This window comes from Silene latifolia, chromosome Y (genome assembly GCF_048544455.1).
Source record: "Silene latifolia isolate original U9 population chromosome Y, ASM4854445v1, whole genome shotgun sequence".
NCBI classification, from domain to species: Eukaryota; Viridiplantae; Streptophyta; class Magnoliopsida; order Caryophyllales; family Caryophyllaceae; genus Silene; species Silene latifolia.
In genome coordinates, this window is record NC_133538.1 from 134,442,926 (window position 1) to 134,457,136 (window position 14,211).

Genomic DNA, 14,211 nt, shown 5'->3' on the forward strand with positions numbered 1-14,211 from the left:
AAGTGAAGCAGAAAGTGGAGAAGAAGATGATGACGATGGTGGTCATCCTGTTTTGAAAAGATCAGGGCGAGTAAGTAGGAAGCCAAAGTATCTTGAGGACTATGTTCTACTCGCTGAAGAAGAAGGAAAACGATTGTTTATGAGGGTGAATGAAGAACCTAGATATTTTGATGAAGCAAAGGAGTCGAAGTATTGGATGCACGCTTGTGAAGACGAGATAAACTCGATCGAGAAGAATTTAACCTGGAATCTTGTAGATCTTCCTCATGGAGTTAAACCAATAGGATTGAAATGGGTTTTTAAGCTTAAAAGAAACTCAGATGGTAGCATTAACAAGCATAAAGCCAGACTCGTCGCCAAGGGATATGTTCAAAAGCATGGAATCGATTTTGATGAAGTTTTTTCTCCGGTAGCTCGTATTGAAACTATTCGTCTTCTCATTAATCTTGCTGCTTCAAATGGATGGGAGATACATCATCTTGATGTCAAGACAGCGTTTCTGCATGGTGAGCTGAAAGAAACGGTTTACGTCACGCAACCAGAAGGGTTTATAATAAAGGGGAACAAAGAGAAGGTGTATAAACTCAACAAGGCTTTATACGGTTTAAAACAAGCTCCAAGGGCATGGAATGAGAAATTGAATCAGATTCTCAGATAATTGAAGTTCAAACGATGTTCTAAAGAACCATCAGTTTATCGAAAGGAGGTGAATCAAGAGATCCTTCTTATTGGAGTATATGTCGATGATTTATTTGTGTCTGGAACAAGTGTGGAAGTTATTGAAGAGTTCAAGAAGGAGATGGCTTCTAAATTTGAGATGAGTGATCTCGGAAGGTTAACCTATTATCTTGGAATTGAAGTTTGTCAAACCAGTGAGGGTATCACATTGAAACAAAGTCGATATGCCCAAAAGATCTTAGAAGAAGCTGGTATGGCCGAGTGTAATTTGGTGCATACACCAATGGAAGCTGGGTTAAAATTGTCGAAATTAATTGAAGAAAAGGATATTGATGCTAAGAGTTATAGAAGAAATGTTGGATGCCTTAGGTACTTACTTCACACAAGACCAGATTTATCATATTGTGTTGGTGTATTGAGTCGATATATGCAGAATCCAAAAGAATCTCATGGAGCAGCTATGAAACAGTGTCTGAGATATTTGCGAGGGACTGTTAATCTAGGATTGGCTTTCAAACGATCAAGCTTAAAGGTAACAAGTTTGGTTGGTTACGGCGATAGTAGTTACAATGTCGATCCCGATGATGGTAAAAGCACGACGGGGCACATATTCCACAATGTCGATCCCGATGATGGTAAAAGCACGACGGGGCACATATTCTACCTTAGTGGAAGTCCAATATCTTGGTGTTCACAGAAACAAGATACAGTTGCTTTATCTTCATGTGAAGCTGAGTTTATGGCAGGAACTAAAGCGGCTAGACAAGCAATTTGGCTTCAAGCTTTGCTTGAAGAAGTGACCGGGTCACCATGTGAAAAGGTTGTTATCATGATTGATAACCAATCTGCAATTGCTCTTACAAAGAATTCGATATTTGGTATCAGAGCACATAATTAGGAAACTAAAGAAAGAAAAACCATCCTAAAACAATTAGGAAATAGCACATAATTAGGTAACTCCTAATTGTATATTTAGTTTTTCCTAAATATACTTTTCCTTCTCCTTAACAATATTGACATCACGCTTATGTCAACATTCTCCCTCCTAAGCTTGATGTCATCTTCAAGCTAAATCCTTCAGAATAAGTGAATAACCCTTAAAGATGAACACTCCTACCATAATATGTACTCCATATATATATATATATATATATATATATATATATATATATATATATATATATATATAACTATATATATATATAACTATATATATATATATATATATATATATAACTACAATAAAAGAAACAAAATAGAATGAGATTGGATTATCTACAAAATTACATTATAACCTAGATAGTAATGAATAACATGTTCATTGTTTATACTCAATTTTTTTTTTTTTTTTGAGATTTTATACCCAGCTTATATACATGAGAATGAATCGGATCGAGAAACCAAGAAAGTTACAATTCCTAATAGGTTGATAACAATGTGTACACCAATGTCTAGTTTTGTCTAGAAGCGAAGGCTTGGGTTCTTGGCTTGATGACAGACGGAGGAAAGCTTTACCCGAAAGTTCCCTACGAACAATCTTCATGCATACTCGACAACCATGATATCTTATCCGAAGACGGGTTCCATCTCTGAATTGAAAAATCACATTGTATATGCACAACCTGAATTATACCTGAAAATTTATTGCAAACAATAAATATTAGAGATCGTAACTTAATATCTTGATAACATGCTTCTAAGAAAAAACAATTAGGAATTAGAGAAGTCATGAAAATATAGCAATTTGATTCAGTCGGCATGTATATATATACGGTTTTCATTTGTACTTATGGAGTTATTTGAAGTCTAATAGAAGTCTTTATTTATTTTTAATGTGAGAGCTTCCAAAAGATACTTTCTTATCTATTTGTTAGATTCATTTACGTAAGAGTTTGCTTAGTATTGTTATTCGCATACAATTGTATTAGTTTGCGAACAGATCAAATATATGTAACGGAGTAGTAAACAACTTCACGTCATACGTGATATAGGATATTTTTTTGATATAGCTATTGTTATTTAACATTATCTATTTTGTTAAGGTGTTTTACGAAGTTGGAGATTCTGTAATCTCTCGAAAAAAGCTTCCTTTAATAATATAGATAGATAAATATAGATAGATAGATAGATATTGATATATTGATTTTGCCTGGTTTACCTACCGGTTAAATCTCATCCCAAATTTGGAGTCTAATCCAAACGGCCATTAACAACCCCCAATTCCCTCCATGATGTTATCTCCACTCCACATCCCAAATTCACAACCTCGCTCTCCCAACTCCCACATCGATGGAGCTCTATTGCTCTACCTTCTCCTTAACACTTCCCTACCATGCCAATCCCTCTTCTTTCTCCTCTCTTTTCCCTACTAATTTCTCTTCCTCTTCTCAATCAAACAAAACCCTTTTCAATTCCCTCAATAAATCCCTCCAATTTTCACCCCTTTCTCGCCAATTCTCCCCTCTTCAAGCCTCGTCGCGGAAAGCTTCAACTGCCTCCACCGCCGATGTCGAAAAAGACGAGCTTCCTGCTGATATTGACATTATTGTAACTCAAGAGCCCAATTCTAGAGTCAAGCTTCTATCTTTTTACTTGCATTTGTCTTCTTTTTCATCTTTTTATTTCCCTTGATGAATTTTCTTATGGGTATTGCTTAATTAGTTCATATTTTATGGTAGTTAAAATGGGGTTGTTTTGTTTTTCCTAAATTTTACTCCCTTTGTCTCGGTCATTTGTTTAGCTTTTATGTTCTTTGTGAGGAGTATTTTAATCAAAAGTAAACAAATGGCTGGGACGGAGGGAATAACCGTTACATGAACTTTTATCTGTCTGTGTTGCTTAAGTTTGATGAAAGTTCATACCTTCAAATCTTCAATTTTCATAGGATGCTGATTAAACTTACTGAGATTATAAGGGGTAATTTTTAGAAAAATAATCTAACTGTTTTATTTTACGATTTTAACTGTCTTTGTTTCATTAGCTCACTGAATGAAAATATAACATCATTTCAGGTGAAGTTGAGTGTGAATGTTCCACAAGCAGTATGTCATGATTGTTATAAGAGGGTGATGCGCGAACTGTCGAAGCAGGCAAAGGTTATTCCTCTTGTATTCCTTCCGAAAATAGAATGTAATCAATATGGTAGCTTGTTAATGTGGTTAAGATTTATTTATGCTTGTTAATTGGTTTTAGGATAATCACACTGATGAATTTTAATATATAAGCTTTGATACCGTGTATGCTAGTCATTGGCAAAGAAAGATGTAGGCTTTGTCTTTTATGAAACCATGTCTGCTAGTCTGTTAATTGCTTTAGAGCCTCGAGGAAATTTTTTCATTGTGATAGAACTAAGGAGCTGTTAGGAGTTAGGACATTGGTACTTAATCACAGGTTACATCCAAACCACCCCTACCTCACAATTTGCGGGAGCCGTTGAGGCACTGGAGTATGTCATTACGGTTGCCTAATTCGGTATAATTATGTCACATACGATACATTTGCTATACACTCTTAATATAGATTATAGTGTCTGGTGCTTTTGATGGTTTTATTAAATCATCTATCTAATAACCTATTCTTGTTTGAGTTTAATTGTTCTTATCTGCTGCTTCTGATGGTTATACCAAATCATCTAATAACCTATTATTCGTTGAGTTTATATGCACTTACCTGTCTGGTGCGCTCTTTGTAGCTTGTACATAAATCCTGCTTTTCAGTCAATCTTGTGGACTAGTACTAATGATAGAAGTTGCTCTTCTAATGTTTGCTAGATTCCTGGATTTCGCCCCGGAAAGCCTATTCCAGATAGCATTCTTCTTAATGTTGTTGGGAAGGAGAATATTCAAAGGTCTACTATTGAGTCAGTACTGAAGAGGACTCTTCCGCATGCCCTGTCATCAGTAAAACCATTATCCCTTACATCTGTCATGAGACATTATATTCATCTATTTATAAATAAATATTTTCCATTGATAAGAGTGCAGTTCTATTTTTGTAGTTGAATTTTACCAAACTTTCGGTTTGATATCATTACAATTATAACACCGAGATATAATTTTATATTCCGTCCCTTTTTTTGTTGTTGTGACAAAGGTGAAAGGAATAGCCTTACAAGATTCTGTTCGAATCACCACGGACTTTTCAGACATGGAGGATGCATATATTTTGTCAAACACCTTGAGGTAAGTGACTGTTCTGAGACCATAATACACAGGCGAATTATCAGTTATATGGTAGCTGTAGTCTTGACCATAGTCAGTTGAAAATATCATGGAACCTCAAAATTGCAACTTTGAACTAAATGGCTAAAGCTTTGAAACCCATAGCAACAAATTAAAAGGCAATAGCAATCACATTATTGTTAATTTCGTGCTAACTGTACCAATTGCTTATCTGAAATTAAGGAAGTTGTCTCTGGATTTTAAATACTTTATAATTGGGATTGGATGCCAAAACTTGTTTGAAAGCGTATACCTCTCCAATCCTTACCAAACTACCCATTTTTCAAAATACGTATGGAGTTTGAAATACGGGTAGTTTGATACTTTGGTGTGGATTGAAGGATTATTTGATTAGAATTCCAGAGAAAATGCTTTAGTTTAAATATTTCCTACAGCTTGTTGCGACTTCTACACACACTTATGAATTGTGAAGTGTAACTCATACATTCTTTTGTGTCTCTCAAGGTATGATGTGGTCGTTGATGTGTTGCCCGAAGTGAAATGGAATCCCGAGAATGGGTACAAGAACTTAAAGATTGTTGTTGAAATTGACAATGAAATAACTGCTGAAGTAGCTTGTGAACGTGAGCTAAGACGTCGCCATAAGACATCAGGGCCTTTGAGAATAGTCACTGACAGAGGGCTACAGGTAATATCCGAATTCGTGTTTCACATACACTAAGGAAAGCATATATGTTATCAAAAATATATTTGAATTAGCATAAGCTGCTTTACAAGCAACATGGTTGTTATTGTCAAGCTTGCTGAGTAGTTCATAAATTACGTTATTTCTATAGTTGATCACAATGACAGAAAAATTTCTACCAATTCACTCTATCTAGTTTTTTAGAATAGGGAATATGACTCTGTCTACTTGGTTGTTTTATGAGAGCCTTCTACTACATCAAGATATCAAAGTCCATAACTAGATCTTTTTGAAATGTTATTGAAATGCACGTCATCGTTCATAGCATGACTTAGTTGCTTGGATTATTTTTAGTTGAAGATGGAAAATTTTGTGCCTGTTTGTCCTTTTAATTTTCATGCGATTGAATTGTCATAGGACGGTGACGTTGTGGTGGTGGATATATCAGCTTCAACTCTTGAGAAAGATGGAGCAACCGCTCAAAACATACCATCTGCTGAGAGTAAAGGTTTTGCTTCTGTAACTTGCTCATATGAAGATTTTATCATTTGACAACATTCATGTGAAGACGTTCCTCAATGTGTGGAGATTGTGATTTTTTATTCATTAAACTGTCAACCGTTGAATACAATTGGAAATCTTTGATTTAACAATGGATGATTTGTTTTAACATTCCATTTGGCAGCTGTCTAAAACTAATACTTTGTTTGATGGCAATTACATTTGGATAACAAATATGGAGTAGAAACTATGGAATCACCAAATATCCACCTTACGTTAATACACGGAAGTTGTTAAAAAGAACTACACTAGTTTTACTTGTGCTTCTTTGTTTTGTAGGTTTTCAGTTTGATACAGAAGACAAGGACACTATTCTCCCTGGTTTCCTTGATTCAATTCTTGGAATCCAACAAGGTGAAACAAAATCATTTCCACTTGTGTTTCCTGAATGGTGGAGACAAGAAGATCTTCGTGGAGTACAGGCTCAGTTCACGGTGAGTGCTTTCTGTTTGGATATAATCAAATGGAAAACTAACTTTTCTATCTATTCTCACATGCTCGCTACAGTATCATCAATGTGTATATATGATGTTACTTGGTGAACATTGCATTTCCCCTGCTTAGAAAAAAAATGTACTCTGTAGTAATTAGGCAATATCAAGTTGATTCCCTCTTAAATAAGTAGCTTGACTTCAACCTTTTTATTGCTGCCCTATTTGCTTGGCAAATGGGGCAACTCCCAAGGAATTTGAAGAACTATAAGTGTTGGAAAATCTTAAACCATTCAAACTGCAGGTACATTGTAAAGAATTGTTTTTCAGAGATCTCCCAGAGCTGGATGATTCTGTTGCTGATAAAATTATTCCCGGATGTTCTACATTGGCAGAGGTAAGCTATATAAGATACAAGTAGTGGATGCTACATGCTAGTCTTGGGGGAATTGTTTTTGAGTTTCGCTCTCCTCATTAAGATGCTGCATTTACATAGGTGAAGGAGGCCTTGCTTCAGAGATGTCAAGAACTAGAGCAGACGGCCAAAGAACAAGCAACAGATAACGCGATTTTAGATCAGCTACGAAAGGTGTTACATATTTACTTGCAATCCTATGTTGGATAGAACTTTTTTTCGCAGCTTGGGAACTCTTTGCTTCATATAATTATTTACTTACCAGCAAAATTTGGTAAATCTTTACTCTTACGAGTATAATTTACTACAAGGTTTGGACGATTTGTGTATTTTCCCTGAGAAAAGGGTCAAAGAATTAACCTATATGCACCCGGCCAAAAACAATATCAGAAGAAATGCCAAAAGCCCGATACGTGCATCATTTATCTAAGCACTGATAAATCTCTCCTGTTAATAAGAGAAACCTGATATGAGCGTCTTGTCCTGATGATTAACCCCTGTAAAGTCAAATGAAAACATGCATAGTGAGAACTGTGAAGCTTTTTTTTTTTTTTTTTTTTTTTTTTTTTTTTTTTCAGTCATTAAGGCCTACCTCCTGTCAAGTTCAGTCACGAGGTTTTGCATTCAGTCATCCCTGCTTGAGTGCTTGCTGTACTATTAATCGACTGTACTAGCAACACCTATTATGTTATATCAATGGCCTTAAATATAGTATTTTTTTTTACCCTTATATCGGATGGCTTTCAGGAAAAAAAAGAAGTGCAGATATAAACATCTTAATATGAAATTTTTGTCATATGCAGATGGTTGAAGTTGATATTCCTCAGTCCTTGTTTGAGGAAGAAGGTAGGCAGATGTATGGATCAAAACTTCTAGAGGTTCAGGTAATCTCCGAAAATATCCTAAACCTCCTATTCCCTTGCCACATCTCACGACACCATTATCATCAGGTTGTATGTTCTAGGTCTATCTTTTTGGATTGTGGCCAGATTAGCCTGCTTATACCACATGTTGTGGCCTGTACCAGTAAAAATGAATCGTTCTCACTCCATCCCGTTTACTTTGTCATCCTTTGACTTTAATAATGACTGCTACTTTCTCGTATAATACAGTAGTTACTGATGGGTAATTATGGTGAAGGTAAGATGTCTAGGAGTTGATAATATGGACATATTTTCATGGTGGTTGTCTTCATCAGACTCTGAGTGTCATTCTATGTTTCCAGCTTGATTTTTCATGTTGCGATGTTGCATTTTGGTTAAACAGGCTAAAATGAAGCTGAAGGACGAGCAGTTGGCATCTCTAACAAGTCCACAGGCAGTAAAAGAATACATCGAACATGAGAAAGAAAATATCTTAGAAGTGATAAAACAGAATCTGGCTGTAGGAGATATATTTAAACGCGAAGGTTTGCAGGTAAAGATGTTCTAGAAAACTGTAGTTTTACATGTGAGGTCAACCCATTACCTTATAATCATATACGGTATACACAATGATTTGGGGTTGGTCCAACCCGCATGTCTCCCACAAGGCTCATTCTGGTTTTTGAGTTCATGTATCCTGATACCTGTTGCTTAGAAGTGTCGTATACTTGAAAAACAAAATAATAACAATTTATGTTGAAATATGAATGTAGGTATCAACTGATGAGGTCTTCAAGGAAGTCAAGAATTCCATTGAAGAATTCAAGCGCCATAAGCAAGAATATGACGAGGAGCGTATCAAAGAACAGGTTAAATTTATACTTGAAAAATCTTGCCCTCTCTCTATTTTTGACTAGTCGGTGGAGGGCATGTAGTAACCAAGTGCCAATATTTCATATTATCTAGGTTCAAGAGGTTTTGGAGGGAGGAAAAGTGCTGGAATGGCTAAGGGAACATGCTGAAATCGAGTACATCACTCGCTGAAAAGAAGCATAATTGTTTGGTTGTTCTCTCTCATGCAGCGTCGTCTAGTAAGATAATAGGTTTCGTTGGCCGATCACTAGATGCATTATGCAGTTCCTCATGTTCTGCCATAACGGCAATATTCCCATAGTTAACAGTGAAAAAGACATCTGGAGTCATAGATGTCAAATTGACAGTCTGTGACACTGAATGATTTTGTAGTTTAATGTTGAGATTTATTAATTTTCATGTATATAGGAATAGATGAGGCCTTATTTGAGCTGAAATTGCTGTTTGAAATCTTCTTAAGTGGGTTTTGTGCAGCAGTCTCCTTTAACATATAACTTCCTAGATTGGATACTCACTGTTACTCCATTTTGAGTGTCTTAATCATTTATTCACCTTTCTATTCTATTTTTAGAATGATTTGGATGTGTAAATTAATGATTGTCTAGCATACAGGAACAATGCGTAATTTTTTTTAAAAAAAAGTTCATTTAGTCGTATACTGTAAAAAAGAATATGGAAGAGACGATGAAATGTATGTATAAGAATGAAGCAACTGAGCATAACTGTAGAAGCTCAAATTTACGGCTTCCATCCTCTCTCTACGATCAGGCAGTCACTCGTCAGAGAATGAACCAGCAGAGCGCTTACTTCCTCACATTCAACTGCTGATGAACACTTGAATCACCATTCTTTTCTCCTGTATTTTCCATCTCTCTCTTCATTTACCTTACTTTATCTCCATTTTGTTTGCTATCTCTAATATTTACTCCGTACCATTGAGTTTATACTGTAACTCTATTCAATTTTGTTGATTAAATAGGTTGACTGACTATATGTGATGGAAAGAGGCTTGAAGATCCCACAAAGTGGACTCAGCGATACCTCTAGTCAAATCCTCGTCTCTCTGCTCAAACAGATTGGAAAGGTTTTAATAGTGCCTTAAGGAATTGCTAGTAAGTATTGGGGATTAGAATCTAATAATTGTTTTACATGTAAAACCATATGTTAAAAAAACTCCAACAATTAAATGTTGAAATAAAGTGTAGAATGTTTTACAAGCAAATACGTAAAGTGTTTTACGTTTTTGAAGAATGAACATAAAATGCACAAGATGTTATGGATTGTTTTAATTAGAACAATCAATGGCTTGTGAGAAGTTTTAAGATTATATTTAGTATAAATAGATATTAGTGGTAATAGTTTTTATACACAAAAAAATAGAGAGGCAAATTAATATATTTGGCGAGAATACTTCTTACTAGTTAATGACCTTCATTATTTTAATAATGAGCAAATACTAACAAATTAATCTTATCTAGAGTCTAAATTTTTTCACACTTATATAGGTAACATTTGTGCAATTTTATCTTATTACTAACAAACTAATCTTATCTAAAGTCCAAAGTTTTTTCTTAGGTATAAAATTAACATTTTTTTCTTATAAATATTAAGTAATTTTTAAGGGTTGGACTTTCGAGTTGAAAAAAATGTTAAAACTTGAAAAATTAAAATTATGTAACGTTACTTTTAAAGTCTCTTATACAATAACAATACTACTGATGTATGTTCGTTATTTAAAAATTCAACTTAAAAATAAAAAAATAAATAACTTATTGCTAAACTATTAAATTTGAGTAGAAAAAGAGATGATATAACAATATATAATTATATAATTGTGAAACCACTAAAATCAAAAGTATAATACAAATAAATTTCACTATTGTGGATTTGTGGAGGTAATAATAGAAATTCTTATAAAAGCTATCTAAGACAATATTTAAGAGACTCAAAAGATTTTGGGTTGATATTTAAGTTCCAAGGATGACTCATATTTATAATCATAGGATCACCCCGCATTATGTTAATCTTTCTATGTGAGACAATTCTACTATTTATAATAATAGGATCAGCACGCCTTATGTTAATCTTTCGATGTGAGACAATTCTACTATTTATAATAGGATGACCACATCTTATGGTAATTTTCCGATGTGGGACAATTCTACTATTTATACGTAGTATATATGTTCATCACATCCTATTATTTTACAATGTGTGACATATAACATACTAAGAAGTACATCACCTTTTTCGCACCTAGTTCGACATCCAACTCGATTTAGTAACGTTTTGTTCTTTGGATTTTCCCCCCTTAATTGATGTATGAACTCTGTTAGTAAGTCTTTTAATTTAAGTACATATTTAAACAAAAAATGGTTGAAGACGGATAATTCCGTCTTAAATAAAAATTCGTGGATAATAAAATACAACTAAATCTGGCATTAAGACTACATAAGTTGTTATGGCCTATGGATTTTTTAGGAAAATATTTTTGTAGCATTTTATTATGTAGTTCCTAGAGCTAATATGGTAGCTGAACCTTGAGCTCTTTGCTATACTTGGATTTCTTCAACGGTTGTCCCATTGTAATGAAATCATACATAACTCAGTTTTATATTCTCATTCTCATTAAATTGAATTAATCAATATTAAACGCTTTTAAAACTTATTAATTATGGAGATCAAGCATACTTATTGTTACATTTGTTAGTTAGTCTTATCGATGTTCGATTGCTAGATTAAAGTATAATATAATTAGATATTGAATCAAGAAAATCAAGGTCACTTGTACCAATTTAACTATTAGAGCGCAACAAATGTAACGTATAAGACAACTGTAACTAGACCTGTCAAAATATGACCCGACCCGAAAACCGACCGTAACCCGACCCGTAAATAAGCAGCAAATAACCCGGTTTTTTCAACCCGAACCCGAAAAATACCCGAACCCGTTTTGACCCGTAAATAGCGGGTCGAAACCCGACCTGTAACGGGTTGACCGTTGGATCAAGGCGATATATCTTCCTTAAAATTGATAATGTCAAATAAGTATTGACTTATACAATTTTAAGGAAAGATATGTATAAATACGGAACGCCACATCATCACATCAAAGTGTGTGTCACGCCGTCACTTTCATCATATTATGTTGATTCGTATTTTACGTCAGCACTGCTATGTCATCATTTAAGGCGACATGCCATGTCATCACCTTGAAGTGTGTGCCACGCAATTACTTTCACCGTGTTACATCGAACCGCATTCCATGTTAGCACTGCCATGTCATCACCTCGATCACATGCCACGTCATCACTTTGAAGTGTGTCCCATACCGTCACTTTCATCGTATTACGTGGAACCGCACACCACTTCAGCACTGCCTCCTCATCACCTCGGATCACATGCCACGTCATCATTGTCATCTTATTTGAGTCTCACTGTCGTACTTAGCGAGTTAGTGAGGGTAATGATGATGATGACGAGGTAGTGATGGCGAGAATGGTGACAATTAAGTTGACTAAGACGAGCAAGAGGAGAAAAAACGTATAAGTGGTAGGAATTACGATATAAAAGAAGTTTTAGAAAATGATAAAAAAGAGATGTTGATCGACCCGTTTTTTTACCCGAACACGACCCAAAACCCATATGGACCCGCTCGTATAACGGTGTGATATTAAAAATATTAAGCAAAAATATTTTATCTTACTAATATCATATATTAAATTAGATAATAATAAAGAGTTAAGAATAATTATGTGTTTATAAGTAAAATTAAAGAAAATGATTTTTTTTTTAAAAAGGCATCAATCTGACCCGTTCTGACCCTAAATCCCGACCCAAAACCCGTATAAATCCGACCCGTATAAACCCGTATTTTTTAAAACCGAAATAGACCCGACCCGTATTTTACCCGAACCCGAAATGACCGAACACGTAACCCGCCCGTTTGACCCGTTTGACAGGTCTAACTGTAACATATAAGAGCACTTTAAGACAATACTTAAGAAATTCAAAAGATTTTGAGTTGATATTTAAGTTCAAAGGATGACTCATATATATAATCATAGGATCATCACACTTTGTGTTAATCTTTCGATGTGGGATAATTCTATTATCTATAATTGGATGACCCCACCTTATGGTAATTTTCCGATGTGGGGCGATTCTACTATTTATACGTAGTATGTTCATCAAACTTACATTATTTTTCAATGGTGACATATAATATACTAAGAAGCACGTCTTCTTTTTCTCACCTAGTTCGACATCCTATACTGTGTATTAATAATCGTGCTTTTTTTTCTTTTTTTTTTGTGCAAATGATATGAAATTCATACTCTAATAATTTCATTTTTTTTACCCCAAATCTAATTATATAATTTTTTTACGATATTGTTTTTATCAAATGAAATGTAAAATGTTTTTATATAAAAATTATAAACATGACTTGGATTTATAATATAAGAAATATATATTATAATAATTAACAAATATCCACTTTATTTTTTATATCATATTGTGGAAATATGATACAAACTTTTAAGAGCTCTTTAAGACAATACTTAAGAGACTCAAAAAATTTGGGTTAATACCTAAGTTTCAAGGATGCGTCCTATTTATAATCATAGGATTAACCCACTTTGTTAATCTTTCGATGTGGGACAATTCTATTATTTATACGTAGTATATTCTCCACACCAACATTATTTTTCAATGTGGGACATATAATGTATTAAGAACTAAGAGATACACTATCTTTAGTATGTGCAAATGATATAAAATTTATACTCTAATGATAACATTTTTTTTATCACAAATCTAATTATATTATTTTCATAATTTTTTTAACAATACTTTGTTGTTTAATAAAATGGAAAATATTTATATAAAAATTGGAAATATCACTTGAATATAATTTAGGAAATATATATATTATACTAATTAAAATATTCTCTACTTTATTTTTTACATCAAAGATTATTATTTATGATACTTTCCTAAATTGAGTTTTGATGATGTGGACGCTCTAGAATCGCTTGAAAAAAACCTTTTTTATAAATATATATAGATAGATTTTAAAGGAGAGAAAAGAGAGTGTTTAACATCCATTAGAAAGAATAAGAGTAAGATAAAAGTTTAAGAGGGAGTGACAATACTAGTGTGTGATTGTACTCTAAGAATTTTGTAATTCTTATTAGTGAATTAATTTGTCGAGAGAGTCGTGGTTTTTCCCTCAGTTGAGAAGGCTTTCCACGTGAGAAGTTGTGGTGTCATTTTTATTTGTTGTTACTTACGCTTGTTGTTTGTGTTCCAACCTATATCATTATTGGGTGAGACTCTTCCTGCACCGGGTTTATAGGACGCTTCCCCAACAGTGGTATCAGAGCCAAAGGTTTTGTATCCTGGGCGGCGGTGTGGGAGATTTCGATTTAGGGAGGAACTTATTTATCGTAAGTAAAATGACGGAGAAATTTCATGTTCCATTATTTGAAGGGAAGATGAATTTTATGGTGTGGAAAAGCAC

General features: G+C 34.1%; 1 protein-coding gene across 2 annotated transcripts; it reads left to right on the forward strand.

Annotated features, from left to right (window-relative positions):
* The first annotated feature begins 2,863 nt into the window (after positions 1 to 2,863).
* LOC141634037 (trigger factor-like protein TIG, Chloroplastic) lies at positions 2,864 to 9,249 on the forward strand. 2 transcript variants are annotated; one of them, XM_074446357.1, is made up of 13 exons: positions 2,864 to 3,249; positions 3,690 to 3,773; positions 4,449 to 4,577; positions 4,771 to 4,859; positions 5,364 to 5,547; positions 5,962 to 6,052; positions 6,385 to 6,539; positions 6,841 to 6,933; positions 7,033 to 7,125; positions 7,755 to 7,835; positions 8,218 to 8,367; positions 8,588 to 8,683; positions 8,781 to 9,249. In XM_074446357.1, exons 1-13 carry the CDS (start codon positions 2,968 to 2,970, stop codon positions 8,856 to 8,858), a joined length of 1,605 nt encoding a protein of 534 aa, XP_074302458.1. In that variant the 5' UTR covers positions 2,864 to 2,967; the 3' UTR covers positions 8,859 to 9,249. The 2 variants fall into 2 exon arrangements, with proteins under 2 accessions (XP_074302458.1, XP_074302459.1); XM_074446358.1 differs by having other exon boundaries at positions 2,876 to 3,225.
* Positions 9,250 to 14,211: the final 4,962 nt, after the last annotated feature.